Source organism: Bombina bombina, chromosome 3 (assembly GCF_027579735.1).
Source record: "Bombina bombina isolate aBomBom1 chromosome 3, aBomBom1.pri, whole genome shotgun sequence".
Classification (NCBI taxonomy): Eukaryota; Metazoa; Chordata; class Amphibia; order Anura; family Bombinatoridae; genus Bombina; species Bombina bombina.
This window is the reverse complement of record NC_069501.1, coordinates 745,885,104-745,900,192: the sequence shown is the minus strand read 5'-3', so window position 1 is coordinate 745,900,192 and position 15,089 is coordinate 745,885,104. Positions and strand designations below refer to the sequence as shown.

General features: G+C 41.4%; 1 protein-coding gene across 2 annotated transcripts in view; it reads left to right on the top strand.

Moving 5' to 3' along the window:
- The window catches only part of MSL3 (MSL complex subunit 3), a 199,092-nt gene that overhangs the window by 81,649 nt on the left and 102,354 nt on the right, over positions 1 to 15,089 (top strand). For both annotated transcript variants that reach the window (XM_053707590.1, XM_053707591.1), the window contains one exon: positions 7,266 to 7,388. In XM_053707590.1, the coding sequence (XP_053563565.1) occupies positions 7,266 to 7,388 (123 nt within the window). The remainder of the gene's footprint in view (positions 1 to 7,265; positions 7,389 to 15,089) is intronic.

The following is a 15,089-nucleotide window of genomic DNA, read 5'->3' as shown; positions in this document are numbered from 1 at the left end:
TCTCTCTTCTGCTTGAAGAGTCTCGGAACTCTCAGCTCTGCAGTGTGATTCCCCTTATCTTATTTCTCTTGTAAGGTGTATCCAGTCCACGGATCATCCATTACTTGTGGGATATTCTCCTTCCCAACAAGAAGTTGCAAGAGGATCACCCACAGCAGAGCTGTCTATATAGCTCCTCCCCTAACTGCCACTTACCAGTCATTCTCTTGCAACTCTCGACATGCATGGAAGCAGTAAGAGAGATGTGGTGAAATGTAGTTGTTTTTTCTTCAATTCAAAAGTTTGTTATTTTTAAATGGTACCGGAGTTGTACTATTTTGGTCCCAGGCAGAAAATAGAAGAAGAATCTGCCTGTGGTCTCTAATGATCTTAGCAGGTTGTAACTAAGATCCATTGCTGTTCTCACACATAACTGAAGAGAGAGGTAACTTCAGTTGGGGAATGGCGTGCAGGTTATCCTGCTATGAGGTATGTGCAGTTTAAATTTTTTCTAGAGTAATATAAATGCTAGAAAATGCTGCTGATACCAGATTTATTTAAGGTAAGCCTGATTACAGTGATTTAATAGCGACTGGTATCATGCTTACTGTCAGAGGTAATACTCTTATTATTTTTCAATTCCTGTCATATACAACGTTTGCTGGGAGTGTTTAAACGTTTTTATATATGTTTTGGTGATAAAACTTTATTGGGGCCTAGTTTTTTTCCACATGGCTGGCTTAAATTTGCCTAGAAACAGTTTTCTTAGGCCTTCCACTATGTAGACATGAGTGGGAGGGGCCTAATTTAGCGCTTAATTGCGCAGTAACTTTTGCAGACTGAGACATCCAGCTTCCCTCAAGAAGTCTCCTGAATGCTATAGGACCTCTCTAAAGGGCTTTTATGCTTTCCAAAGTCGTTTGTATGGAAAGGTAGGGCCACAGCAGAGCTGTGGCAGTTTGTTGTGACTGTTAAAAAACGTCTATCGTTTTTTTTATCCGTTTTTTAAACTAAGGGGTTAATCATCCATTTGCAAGTGGGTGCAATGCTCTGTTAGCTTATTATACACACTGTAAAAATTTCGTTTGATTTGTTTTTCAAATTCTGACCTTTTTTATTTTTCTTAAAGGCACAGTACCGTTTTTATTTTTTGCTTGTTAACTTGCTTTAAAGTGTTTTCCAAGCTTGCTGGTCTCATTGCTAGTCTGTTTAAACATGTCTGACATAGAGGAAACTCCTTGTTCATTATGTTTAGAAGCCATGGTGGAACCCCCTCTTAGAATGTGTACCAAATGTACTGATTTCACTTTAAGTAATAAAAACCATATTTTGTCTTTAAAAAATTTATCACCAGAGGAATCTGACGAGGGGGAAGTTATGCCGACTAACTCGCCCCACGTCCCGCTCATGGGACTCACGCTCAAGAGGCGCCAAGTACATCTAGCGCGCCCATGGCGTTTACTTTACAAGACATGGCGGCAGTCATGGATAATACACTGTCAGCGGTATTATCCAGACTACCTAGGTTACGAGGAAAGCGAGACAGCGCATACTGACGCTTTTGTGGCTATATCTGATACCCCCTCACAATATGCAGAAGCTGAGGAAGGAGAGCTTCTTTCTGTGGGTGATTTTTCTGACTCAGGGAAGAGGATTCAACCTGATTCTGAAGTATCAACATTTAAATTTAAGCTTGAACACCTCCGCGTGTTGCTCAGGGAGGTTTTAGCTGCTCTGAATGACTGTGATACAATTGCAGTGCCAGAGAAATTGTGTAGATTGGATAAATACTATGCAGTACCTGTTTACACTGATGTTTTTCCAATACCTAAAAGGTTTACAGAAATTATTACTAAGGAATGGGATAGACCAGGTGTGCCGTTCTCTCCCCCTCCTATTTTTAAGAAAATGTTTCCAATAGATGCCACCACACGGGACTTATGGCAAACGGTCCCTAAGGTGGAGGGAGCAGTTTCTACACTAGCTAAGCGTACTACTATCCCTGTCAAGGACAGTTGTGCTTTCTTAGATCCAATGGATAAAAAATTAGAGGGTTACCTTAAGAAAATGTTTATTCAACAAGGTTTTATTCTGCAGCCCCTTGCATGCATTGCCCCAGTCACTGCTGCTGCGGCCTTCTGGTTTGAGTCTCTGGAAGAGGCTTTACAGGTAGAGACCCCATTGGATGATATACTTGACAAGCTTAGAGCACTTAAGCTAGCCAATTCTTTTGTTTCTGATGCCATTGTTCATTTGACTAAACTAACGGCTAAGAATTCTGGTTTTGCTATTCAGACGCGTAGGGCGCTATGACTTAAATCATGGTCAGCTGACATTACTTCAAAGTCTAAGCTGCTTAATATTCCCTTCAAAGGGCAGACCCTATTCGGGCCTGGTTTGAAGGAGATCATTTCTGATATCACTGGAGGAAAAGGTCATGCCCTTCCTCAGGATAGGTCCAAATCAAGGGCCAAACAGTCTAATTTTCGTGCCTTCCGAAACTTCAAGGCAAGTGCGGCATCAACTTCCTCTAATACAAACAAAAAGAGGGAACTTTTGCCCAGTCCAAGTCGGTCTGGAGACCTAACCAGACTTGGAACAAAGGTAAGCAGGCCAAAAAGCCTGCTGCTGCCTCTAAGACAGCATGAGGGATTGGCCCCCGATCCGGTAACGGATCTAGTAGGGGGCAGACATTCGCTCTTCACCCAGGCTTGGGCAATAGATGTCCAGGATCCCTGGGCGTTGGAAATTGTATCCCAGGGATATCTTCTGGACTTCAGAGCTTCTCCTCCAAAAGGGAGATTTCACCTTTCACAATTATCTGCAAACCAGATTAAGAGAGAGGCATTTTTACACTGTGTTCAAAACCTCCTAGTTATGGGAGTGATCCACCCAGTTCCAAAGGAGGAACAGGGACAAGGATTCTATTCAAATCTGTTTGTGGTTCCCAAAAAAGAGGGAACCTTCAGACCAATCTTAGATCTCAAGATCTTAAACAAATTTCTCAGGGTCCCATCATTCAAGATGGAGACTATTCGTACCATCCTACCTATGATCCAGGAGGGTCAATACATGACTACAGTGGATTTAAAGGATGCTTATCTTCACATTCCGATACACAAAGATCATCATCGGCTTCTCAGGTTTGCCTTCCTAGACAGGCATTAACAGTTTGTAGCTCTTCCCTTTGGGTTAGCTACAGCCCCAAGAATCTTTACGAAGGTTCTGGGGTCACTTCTGGCGGTCCTAAGGCCGCGGGGCATAGCAGTAGCCCCTTATTTAGATGACATTCTGATACAGGCGTCAAATTTCCAAATTGCCAAGTCTCATACGGACATAGTTCTGGCATTTCTGAGGTCGCATGGGTGGAAAGTGAACGAAGAAAAGAGTTCTCTATCCCCTCTCACACGAGTCTCCTTTCTGGGAACTCTAATAGATTCTGTAGAAATGAGGATTTACCTGACAGAGACCAGGTTATCAAAACTTCTAAATTTCTGTTGTGTTCTTTATTCCACTTCTCGCCCTTCGGTGGCTCAGTGTATGGAAGTAATCGGCTTAATGGTAGCGGCAATGGACATAGTGCCGTTTGCCCGTCTACATCTCAGTCTGCTGCAACTCTGCATGCTCAGTCAGTGGAATGGGGATTACACAGATTTGTCCCCTCTACTAAATCTGGATCAAGAGACCAGGGATTCTCTTCTCTGGTGGCTATCTCGGGCCCATCTGTCCAAAGGTTTGACCTTTCGCAGGCCAGATTGGACAATAGTAACGACAGATGCCAGCCTTCTGGGCTAGGGGGCAGTCTGGAACTCCCTGAAGGCTCAGGGATCGTGGACTCAGGAGGAGACCCTCCTCCCAATAAACATTCTGGAACTAAGAGCGATATTCAATGCTCTTCAAGTTTGGCCTCAGCTAGCGACAATGAGGTTCATCAGATTTCAGTCGGACAACATCACGACTGTGGCTTACATCAACCATCAAGGGGGAACAAGGAGTTCCCTAGCGATGTTGGAAGTTTCAAAGATAATTCGTTGGGCAGAGATTCACTCTTGCCACCTATCAGCTATCCATATCCCAGGTGTAGAGAACTGGGAGGCGGATTTTCTAAGTCGACAGACTTTTCATCCGGGGGAGTGGGAACTCCATCCGGAGATATTTGCACAATTGGTTCAACGTTTGGGTCGAACCAGAACTGGATCTCATGGCGTCTCGCCAGAAAGCCAAACTTCCTTGTTACGGATCCAGGTCCAGGGACCCCAAGGCAACGCAACGAAAGATGCTCTAGCAGCGCCCTGGTCCTTCATCCTGGCTTATGTGTTTCCACCGTTTCCTCTGCTCCCTCGTCTGATTGTCAAAATCAAGCAGGAGAGAGCATCGGTGATCTTGATAGCGCCTGCGTGGCCACGCAGGACTTGGTATGCAGATCTGGTGGACATGTCATCCCTTCCACCATGGACTCTGCCTCTGAGACAGGACCTTCTACTTCAGGGTCCTTTCAACCTTCCAAATCTAATTTCTCTGAGACTGACTGCCTGGAGATTGAACGCTTGATTTTATCAAAGCGTGGCTTCTCCGAGTCAGTTATTGATACCTTAATTCAGGCACGAAAGCCTGTCACCAGGAAAATCTATCATAAGATATGGCATAAATATCTTTATTGGTGTGAATCCAAGGGTTACTCATGGAGTAAAGTCAGGATTCCCAGGAAATTATCCTTTCTCCAAGAAGGATTGGAGAAAGGATTGTCAGCTAGTTCCTTTAAAGGGACAGATTTCTGTTCTGTCTATTCTTTTGCACAAGCGTCTGGCGGATGTTCCAGACGTTTAGGCATTTTGTCAGGCTTTAGTTAGAATCAAGCCTGTGTTTAAACCTGTTGCTCCACCATGGAGTTTAAATTTGGTTCTTAAAGTTCTTCAGGGGGTTCCGTTTGAACCTCTTCATTCCATAGATATCAAACTTTTATCTTGGAAAGTTCTATTTTTGGTAGCTATTTCCTCGGCTCGTAGAGTTTCCGAGTTATCTGCCTTACAATGTGATTCCCCTTATCTGATCTTCCATGCAGATAAGGTAGTTTTGCGTACCAAACCTGGGTTTTTACCTAAGGTGGTATCTAATAAGAATATCAATCAGGAGATTGTTGTTCCGTCATTGTGTCCTAATCCTTCTTCAAAGAAGGAACGTCTATTACACAATCTTGACGTGGTTCGTGCTTTAAAGTATTATTTACAAGCTACTAAAGATTTTCATCAAACATCTGCTTTGTTTGTTGTCTACTCTGGACAGAGGAAAGGCCAAAAGGCTTCGGCAACTTCTCTTTCGCTTTGGCTAAGAAGTATAATACACTTAGCTTATGAGACTGCTGGCCAGCAGCCTCCTGAAAGGATTACAGCTCATTCTACTAGAGCTGTGGCTTCCACATGGGCCTTTAAAAATGAGGCTTCTGTTGAACAGATTTGCAAGGCGGCGACTTGGTCTTCGCTTCATACTTTTTCAAAATTCTATAAATTTGCTTCTTCGGAGGCTATTTTTGGGAGAAAGGTTTTACAGACAGTGGTTCCTTCCGTTTAAGTACCTGCCTTGTCCCTCCCTTCATCTGTGTACTTTAGCTTTGGTATTGGTATCCCACAAGTAATGGATGATCCGTGGACTGGATACACCTTACAAGAGAAAACATAATTTATGCTTACCTGATAAATTTATTTCTCTTGTGGTGTATCCAGTCCACGGCCCGCCCTGTCATTTTAAGGCAGGTATTTTTTAACTCTAAACTACAGTCACCACTGCACCCTATAGTTTCTCCTTTCTCTTGCTTGTCTTCGGTCGAATGACTGGTAAGTGGCAATTAGGGGAGGAGCTATATAGACAGCTCTGCTGTGGGTGATCCTCTTGCAACTTCCTGTTGGGAAGGAGAATATCCCACAAGTAATGGATGATCCGTGGACTGGATACACCACAAGAGAAATACATTTATCAGGTAAGCATAAATTATGTTTTTTCATGCCGATAAGGCGGTTCTTCGTACTAAGTTAGGTTTCCTTCCTAAGGTTGTTTCTAATAGAAATATCAATCAGGAAATTGTTGTTTCCTCTCTGTGTCCTAATCCTTCTTCCAAAGAACGTTTGTTACACAATTTGGATGTTGTACGTGCTCTTAAATTCTACTTACAGGCGACTAAGGAATTTTGCCAGTTCTCTGTCCTCTTTGTCTGTTTCTCTGGGAAACGTAAAGGTCAGAAAGCTGCTGCTACTTCTCTTTCTTTTTGGTTACGAAGTATAATTTGTTTGGCTTATGCGACTGCTAGACAGCAGCCTCCTGAGAGAATTAGGCTCATTCTACAAGAGCTGTTTCCTCTTCTTGGGCTTTCAAAAATAAAGCTTCTGTGGAACAAATTTGCACGGCTGTAATTTGGTCTTTTCTACATACTTTTTACAAATTTTATACTTTTGCCTCGGCTGAGGCTTCTTTTGGAAAAAAGGTTCTTCAAGCGGTGGTGCCTTCTGTTTAGGACTGCCTGTCTTGTCCGTCCCTTATTTATCTGTGCCCTCTAGCTTTGGGTATTGGTTCCCAACAGTAATTACTCAAGCCCCATATCTTAGGAAAGAAAAACAAATTTTATGCTTGATAAAATTAATGCTTTATTACCTGATAAATGTATTTATTTCCCGATATGGTGAGTCCACGGCCCCACCCTTTATTTTAAGACGGTTGTTCTTTTGACTATAACCTCAGGCACCTCTACACCTTGTGTTACTCCTTTTTCTCCATTTCCCTTTGGTCGAATGACTGGGGGTTGTGGGTAAGGGAGTGATACTTAGCAGTTTAACTGTGGTGCTCTTTGCCTCCTCCTGCTGGCCAGGAGTGATATTCCCAACAGTAAATACTCAAGCCGTGGACTCGCCATATCCGGAAATAAATAAATTTATCAAGTAAGCATAAATTTTGTTTTTTTATAGAATTAAATTGGAAAGTTGTCTAAAATTGCATGCTTTATCCAATCCATTTACCTTTTTGTTTTCTTTACTGTCCACTTAAGTGTTCCTCAACCATGATTTTATCCATCAGCAAACATTTTGTGGAGAGAGTATTCAAGAAACCATATAGATCATATTTTTATTTAGAGATAAAACTTTTTTAAACCATTGTACACAAGTAAAAATTTATAATATATCAGCAGTACTTCTTTATATTGTTTTTTTTTAATTTTATTTTTATTACCTTTTTTGGATTTTCAGTTGATCTCTAGAGCCTAATTACAGACTGCTTAATTATTTGATTATTTTTTATAGAAAGAAGAACAAGAAATTCACTCTAAACGAGATATGGAAGAAAAAAATATAGTCATAGAAATTCCTGAGATTTTGAAGAAGAAGCTTGAAGAAGATTGTTATTATATAAACAAGAGAAAACGGGTAAGATTTTGTGCAAGGCTACTACATACATTTATGTAAAAGACGTCTCCATAGAGACACAGAAACATAAACATGGATTTTGACAGCAGATAAGAACCATAGGCCCATTAAGTCTGCCCATATTTTGAATAAAGTGTAAACTTTATTATTTTGCATGACAGCCTTATGCCTATTTCAGGCATTCTTGAAGTTCCCCCTCAGTGTTGGTCTTCATCACCTCTGATAGTAGTTAATTCCATTAATCAACTACACATTTTGTAAAGAAGAGGACCATAGTAAAGTGTCAGCTGTAAGGCAATACACCATAGTCAAACTGCTACCAAAATTGTAATGTGTATAATCTTATAAAGAAGCATTTTTGCACAAGGATAATAAATTAGTTACTGTATTAGTTTAGACTAGTGTTAAAGAAACACATGCTAAAAAGCTGCTCTGCAGTAACAAATTAGTTTGGGAAAAAATGTAACATGCTGCCATGTGTTTTTTTTTTTTTTTTTTAATATCTGTAGTGCTAACACAAGCTAATGTCAAAAACATTGTTTGTGGGGGTGGGGTGGGGGGGGAGATATTGCAACATATTTTATTTTCCATATAAAAGTCATGGAAATTTTTTTTTTTTTCTTTTACAAAGATATGACGAGTCCACGGATTTCATCCTTACTTGTGGGATATTAACCTCCTGCTAACAGGAAGTGGCAAAGAGCACCACAGCAGAGCTGTATATATAGCCCCTCCCCTTCCCCTCCACCCTCAGTCATTCTCTTTGCCTGTGTTATACTAGGAAGACATGGTAAAGTGAGGTGTTAGTTTTAGTTTCTTCAATCAAGAAGTTTTTTATTTTAAATGGTACCGGTGCGTACTATTTTCCTCAGGGCGATATGGAAGAAGATTTCTGACTCTGAGGTTGATGATCTTTGCATTTGTACTAAGATCCACGCTGGTTCCCACAAGACCTCTGAAGGTAACCATGAGACATCTTCAGTGTGGAGACCGGTTTCATGCTACAAGCAGCATTAAGGTATGTGCAGCCTTTTTTTCTGAGGAGACTTGGTGTATCAGAACTGGCTGGCATTATTTCCCTGTATGGGAATGGGGTAAGCAGTAAAACTTATTTTAATAAGAGGGGTGTTACTGGAGTCCCTATTTTATATTTCTTTCATGTAATTAGCAAGAGTCCATGAGCTAGTGATGTATGGGATATACATTCCTACCAGGAGGGGCAAAGTTTCCCAAACCTCAAAATGCCTATAAATACACCCCTCACCACACCCACAATTCAGTTTTACAAACTTTGCCTCCTATGGAGGTGGTGAAGTAAGTTTGTGCTAGATTCTACGTTGATATGCGCTCCGCAGCAAGTTGGAGCCCAGTTTTCCTCTCAGCGTGCAGTGAATGTCAGAGGGATGTGAGGAGAGTATTGCCTATTTGAATGCAGTGATCTCCTTCTACGGGGTCTATTTCATAGGTTCTCTGTTATCGGTCGTAGAGATTCATCTCTTACCTCCCTTTTCAGATCGACGATATACTCTTATATATACCATTACCTCTGCTGATTCTCGTTTCAGTACTGGTTTGGCTTTCTACAAACATGTAGATGAGTGTCCTGGGGTAAGTAAATCTTATTTTCTGTGACACTCTAAGCTATGGTTGGGCACTTTGTTTATAAAGTTCTAAATATATGTATTTAAACATTTATTTGCCTTGACTCAGAATGTTCAACATTCCTTATTTTTCAGACAGTCAGTTTCATATTTGGGATAATGCATTTGAATTAATCATTTTTTCTTACCTTCAAAAATTTGACTCTTTTTCCCTGTGGGCTGTTAGGCTCGCGGGGGCTGAAAATGCTTCATTTTATTGCGTCATTCTTGGCGCAGACTTTTTTGGCGCAAAAAATCTTTTCTGTTTCCGGCGTCATACGTGTCGCCGGAAGTTACGTCATTTTTTGACGTTATTTTGCGCCAAAGATGTCGGCGTTCCGGATGTGGCGTCATTTTTGGCGCCAAAAGCATTTAGGCGCCAAATAATGTGGGCGTCTTATTTGGCGCCAAAAAATATGGGTGTCACTTTTGTCTCCACATTATTTAAGTCTCATTTTTCATTGCTTCTGGTTGCTAGAAGCTTGTTCTTTGGCATTTTTTCCCATTCCTGAAACTGTCATTTAAGGAATTTGATCAATTTTGCTTTATATGTTGTTTTTTCTCTTACATATTGCAAGATGTCTCACGTTGCATCTGAGTCAGAAGATACTACAGGAAAATCGCTGTCTAGTGCTGGATCTACCAAAGCTAAGTGTATCTGCTGTAAACTTTTGGTAGCTATTCCTCCGGCTGTTGTTTGTATTAATTGTCATGACAAACTTGTTAATGCAGATAATATTTCCTTTAGTAAAGTACCATTGTCTGTTGCAGTTCCCTCAACATCTAAGGTGCAGAATGTTCCTGATAACATAAGAGATTTTGTTTCTGAATCCATCAAGAAGGCTATGTCTGTTATTTCTCCTTCTAGTAAACGTAAAAAATCTTTTAAAACTTCTCTCCCTACAGATGAATTTTTAAATGTACATTATCATTCTGATTCTGATGACTCTTCTGGTTCAGAGGATTCTGTCTCAGAGATTGATGCTGATAAATCTTCATATTTATTTAAAATTGAATTTCTCCAACATAGGTGTGTCCGGTCCACGGCGTCATCCTTACTTGTGGGATATTCTCTTCCCCAACAGGAAATGGCAAAGAGCCCAGCAAAGCTGGTCACATGATCCCTCCTAGGCTCCGCCTTCCCCAGTCATTCTCTTTGCCGTTGTACAGGCAACATCTCCACAGAGATGGCTTAGAGTTTTTTGGTGTTTAAATGTAGTTTTTATTCTTCAATCAAGAGTTTGTTATTTTAAAATAGTGCTGGTATGTTCTATTTACTCTGAAACAGGAAAGAGATGAAGATTTCTGTTTGTAAGAGGAAAATGATTTTAGCAACCGTTACTAAAATCGATGGCTGTTTCCACACAGGACTGTTGAGAGGAATTAACTTCAGTTGGGGGAAACAGTGAGCAGACTTTTGCTGCTTGAGGTATGACACATTTCTAACAAGACTCGGTAATGCTGGAAGCTGTCATTTTCCCTATGGGAAACCGGTAAGCCATTTTCTTAGTTTAAGTAAAAGAATAAAGGGCTTCATTAGGGCTTAAAAAACTGGTAGACATTTTTCTGGGCTAAAACGATTGCTTTACTAAGTATATTTGGCAGATTATTACTTTTAATAGTTGTTAAATCTTGGGGATTGTTTTAATAAAAACGGCAGGCACTGTATTGGACACCTTTTTCACTGGGGGCCTTTTCTAGTCATAGACAGAGCCTCATTTTCGCGCCTCTAATGCGCAGTTGTTTTTGGAAAGCATGGCATGCAGATGCATGTGTGAGGAGCTAAGAACCACTGAAAAAGCTTATAGAAGGCATCATTTGGTATCGTATTCCCCTCTGGGCTTGGTTGGGTCTCAGCAAAGCAGATACCTGGGACTGTATAGGGGTTAAATGTAAAAACGGCTCCGGTTCCGTTATTTTAAGGGTTAAAGCTTTCAAATTTGGTGTGCAATACTTTTAAGGCTTTAAGTTACTGTGGTGAAATTTTGGTGAATTTTGAACAATTCCTTCATACTTTTTCACATATTCAGTAATAAAGTGTGTTCAGTTTGAAATTTAAAGGGACAGTAACGGTTTTATTGTAAAACGTTTTTTGTGCTTTGTTGACAAGTTTAAGCCTGTTTAACATGTCTGAACCATCAGATAACGATGTTCTATATGTATGAAAGCCAATGTGTCTCCCCATTTAAATATATGTGATATATTTGTGTCATAATGTCCAAACAAAGTAGGGATAATAATGCCATAGATATGATATTGCCCAAGATGATTCCTCTAATGAGGGGAGTAAGCATGGTACTGCATCATCCCCTTCTGTGTCTACACCAGTTTTGCCCACACAAGAGGCCCCTAGTACATCTAGTGCGCCAATACTTATTACCATACAACAATTAATGGCTGTAATGGATAATTCTATTGCATGCATTTTTTTCCAAAATGCCTACTTATCAGAGAAAGCGTGATTGCTCTGTTTTAAACACTGAAGAGCAAGAGGACGCTGATGATATCTGTTCTGACATACCCTCACACCTATCTGAAGGGGCCAGGAGGGAGGTTTTGTCTGAGGGAGAAATTTCAGATTCAGGGAAAATTTCTCAACAAGCAGAACCTGATATTGTAACTTTCTCCAACATAGGTGTGTCCGGTCCACGGCGTCATCCTTACTTGTGGGATATTCTCTTCCCCAACAGGAAATGGCAAAGAGCCCAGCAAAGCTGGTCACATGATCCCTCCTAGGCTCCGCCTACCCCAGTCATTCTCTTTGCCGTTGTACAGGCAACATCTCCACGGAGATGGCTTAGAGTTTTTTAGTGTTTAACTGTAGTTTTTATTATTCAATCAAGAGTTTGTTATTTTAAAATAGTGCTGGTATGTACTATTTACTCTGCAACAGAAAAGAGATGAAGATTTCTGTTTCTAAGAGGAAAATGATTTTAGCAACCGTAACTAAAATCGATGGCTGTTCCACACAGGACTGTTGAGAGGAATTAACTTCAGTTGGGGGAACAGTGAGCAGACTTTTGCTGCTTGAGGTATGACACATTCTAACAAGACGATGTAATGCTGGAAGCTGTCATTTTCCCTATGGGATCCGGTAAGCCATTTTTATTACAGACAGTAAATAAGGGCTTCACAAGGGCTTGTTAAGACTGTAGACATTTTCTGGGCTAAATCGATTCATATATAAACATATTTAGCCTTGAGGAATCATTTAATCTGGGTATTTTGTTAAAATAATATCGGCAGGCACTGTTTTGGACACCTTATTCTCTAGGGGCTTTCCCTAATCATAGGCAGAGCCTCATTTTCGCGCCGGTATTGCGCACTTGTTTTTGAGAAGCATGACATGCAGTCGCATGTGTGAGGAGCTCTGATACATAGAAAAGACTTTCTGAAGGCGTCACTTGGTATCGTATTCCCCTTTGGGCTTGGTTGGGTCTCAGCAAAGCAGATACCAGGGACTGTAGAGGGGTTAAAGATAAAAACGGCTCCGGTTCCGTTATTTTAAGGGTTAAAGCTCCCAAATTTGGTGTGCAATACTTTTAAGGCTTTAAGACACTGTGGTGAAATTTTGGTGCATTTTGAACAATTCCTTCATACTTTTTCGCAATTGCAGTAATAAAGTGTGTTCAGTTTAAAATTTAAAGTGACAGTAACGGTTTTATTTTAAAACGTTTTTTGTACTTTGTTATCAAGTTTATGCCTGTTTAACATGTCTGAACTACCAGATAGACTGTGTTCTGAATGTGGAGAGGCCAAGGTTCCTTATCATTTAAATAGATGTGATTTATGTGACACAGAAAATGATGCCCAAGATGATTCCTCAAGTGAGGGGAGTAAGCATGGTACTGCATCATTCCCTCCTTCGTCTACACCAGTCTTGCCCACTCAGGAGGCCCCTAGTACATCTAGCGCGCCAATACTCCTTACTATGCAACAATTAACGGCTGTAATGGATAATTCTATCAAAAACATTTTAGCCAAAATGCCCACTTATCAGCGTAAGCGCGACTGCTCTGTTTTAGATACTGAAGAGCATGAGGACGCTGATGATAATGGTTCTGAAATGCCCCTACACCAGTCTGAGGGGGCCAGGGAGGTTTTGTCTGAGGGAGAAATTTCAGATTCAGGGAAAATTTCTCAACAAGCTGAACCCGATGTGATTACATTTAAATTTAAGTTGGAACATCTCCGCGCTCTGCTTAAGGAGGTATTATCCACTCTGGATGATTGTGAGAATTTGATCATCCCAGAGAAACTATGTAAAATGGACAAGTTCCTAGAGGTCCCGGGGCTCCCAGAAGCTTTTCCTATACCCAAGCGGGTGGCGGACATTGTAAATAAAGAATAGGAAAGGCCCGGTATACCTTTCGTCCCTCCCCCCATATTTAAAAAATTGTTTCCTATGGTCGACCCCAGAAAGGACTTATGGCAGACAGTCCCCAAGGTCGAGGGAGCGGTTTCTACTTTAAACAAACGCACCACTATACCCATAGAAGATAGTTGTGCTTTCAAAGATCCTATGGATAAAAAATTAGAAGGTTTGCTTAAAAAGATGTTTGTTCAGCAAGGTTACCTTCTACAACCAATTTCATGCATTGTCCCTGTCACTACAGCCGCGTGTTTCTGGTTCGATGAGCTAGTAAAGGCTATCGATAGTGATTCTCCTCCTTATGAGGAGATTATGGACAGAATCCGTGCTCTCAAATTGGCTAATTCTTTCACCCTAGACGCCACTTTGCAATTGGCTAGGTTAGCGGCGAAAAATTCTGGGTTTGCTATTGTGGCGCGCAGAGCGCTTTGGTTGAAATCTTGGTCAGCGGATGCGTCTTCCAAGAACAAATTGCTTAACATTCCTTTCAAAGGGAAAACGCTGTTTGGCCCTGACTTGAAAGAGATTATCTCTGATATCACTGGGGGTAAGGGCCACGCCCTTCCTCAGGATAGGTCTTTCAAGGCCAAAAATAAACCTAATTTTCGTCCCTTTCGTAGAAACGGACCAGCCCCAAGTGCTACGTCCTCTAAGCAAGAGGGTAATACTTCTCAAGCCAAGCCAGCCTGGAGACCAATGCAAGGCTGGAACAAGGGAAAGCAGGCCAAGAAACCTGCCACTGCTACCAAGACAGCATGAAATGTTGGCCCCCGATCCGGGACCGGATCTGGTGGGGGGCAGACTCTCTCTCTTCGCTCAGGCTTGGGCAAGAGATGTTCTGGATCCTTGGGCACTAGAAATAGTCTCCCAAGGTTATCTTCTGGAATTCAAGGGGCTTCCCCCAAGGGGGAGGTTCCACAGGTCTCAATTGTCTTCAGACCACATAAAGAGACAGGCATTCTTACATTGTGTAGAGGACCTGTTAAAAATGGGAGTGATTCATCCTGTTCCATTAGGAGAACAAGGGATGGGGTTCTACTCCAATCTGTTCGTAGTTCCCAAAAAAGAGGGAACGTTCAGACCAATCTTAGATCTCAAGATCCTAAACAAGTTTCTCAAGGTTCCATCGTTCAAAATGGAAACCATTCGAACAATTCTTCCTTCCATCCAGGAAGGTCAATTCATGACCACGGTGGATTTAAAGGATGCGTATCTACATATTCCTATCCACAAGGAACATCATCGGTTCCTAAGGTTCGCATTCCTGGACAAGCATTACCAGTTCGTGGCACTTCCTTTCGGATTAGCCACTGCTCCAAGGATTTTCACAAAGGTACTAGGGTCCCTTCTAGCGGTACTAAGACCAAGGGGCATTGCAGTAGTTCCTTACTTGGACGACATTCTGATTCAAGCGTCGTCCCTTCCTCAAGCAAAGGCTCATACGGACATAGTCCTGGCCTTTCTCAGATCTCACGGATGGAAAGTGAACGTAGAAAAGAGTTCTCTATCTCCGTCAACAAGGGTTCCCTTCTTGGGAACAATAATAGATTCCTTAGAAATGAGGATTTTTCTGACAGAGGCCAGAAAAACAAAACTTCTAAACTCTTGTCAAACACTTCATTCCGTTCCTCTTCCTTCCATAGCGCAGTGCATGGAAGTAATAGGTTTGATGGTAGCGGCAATGGACAT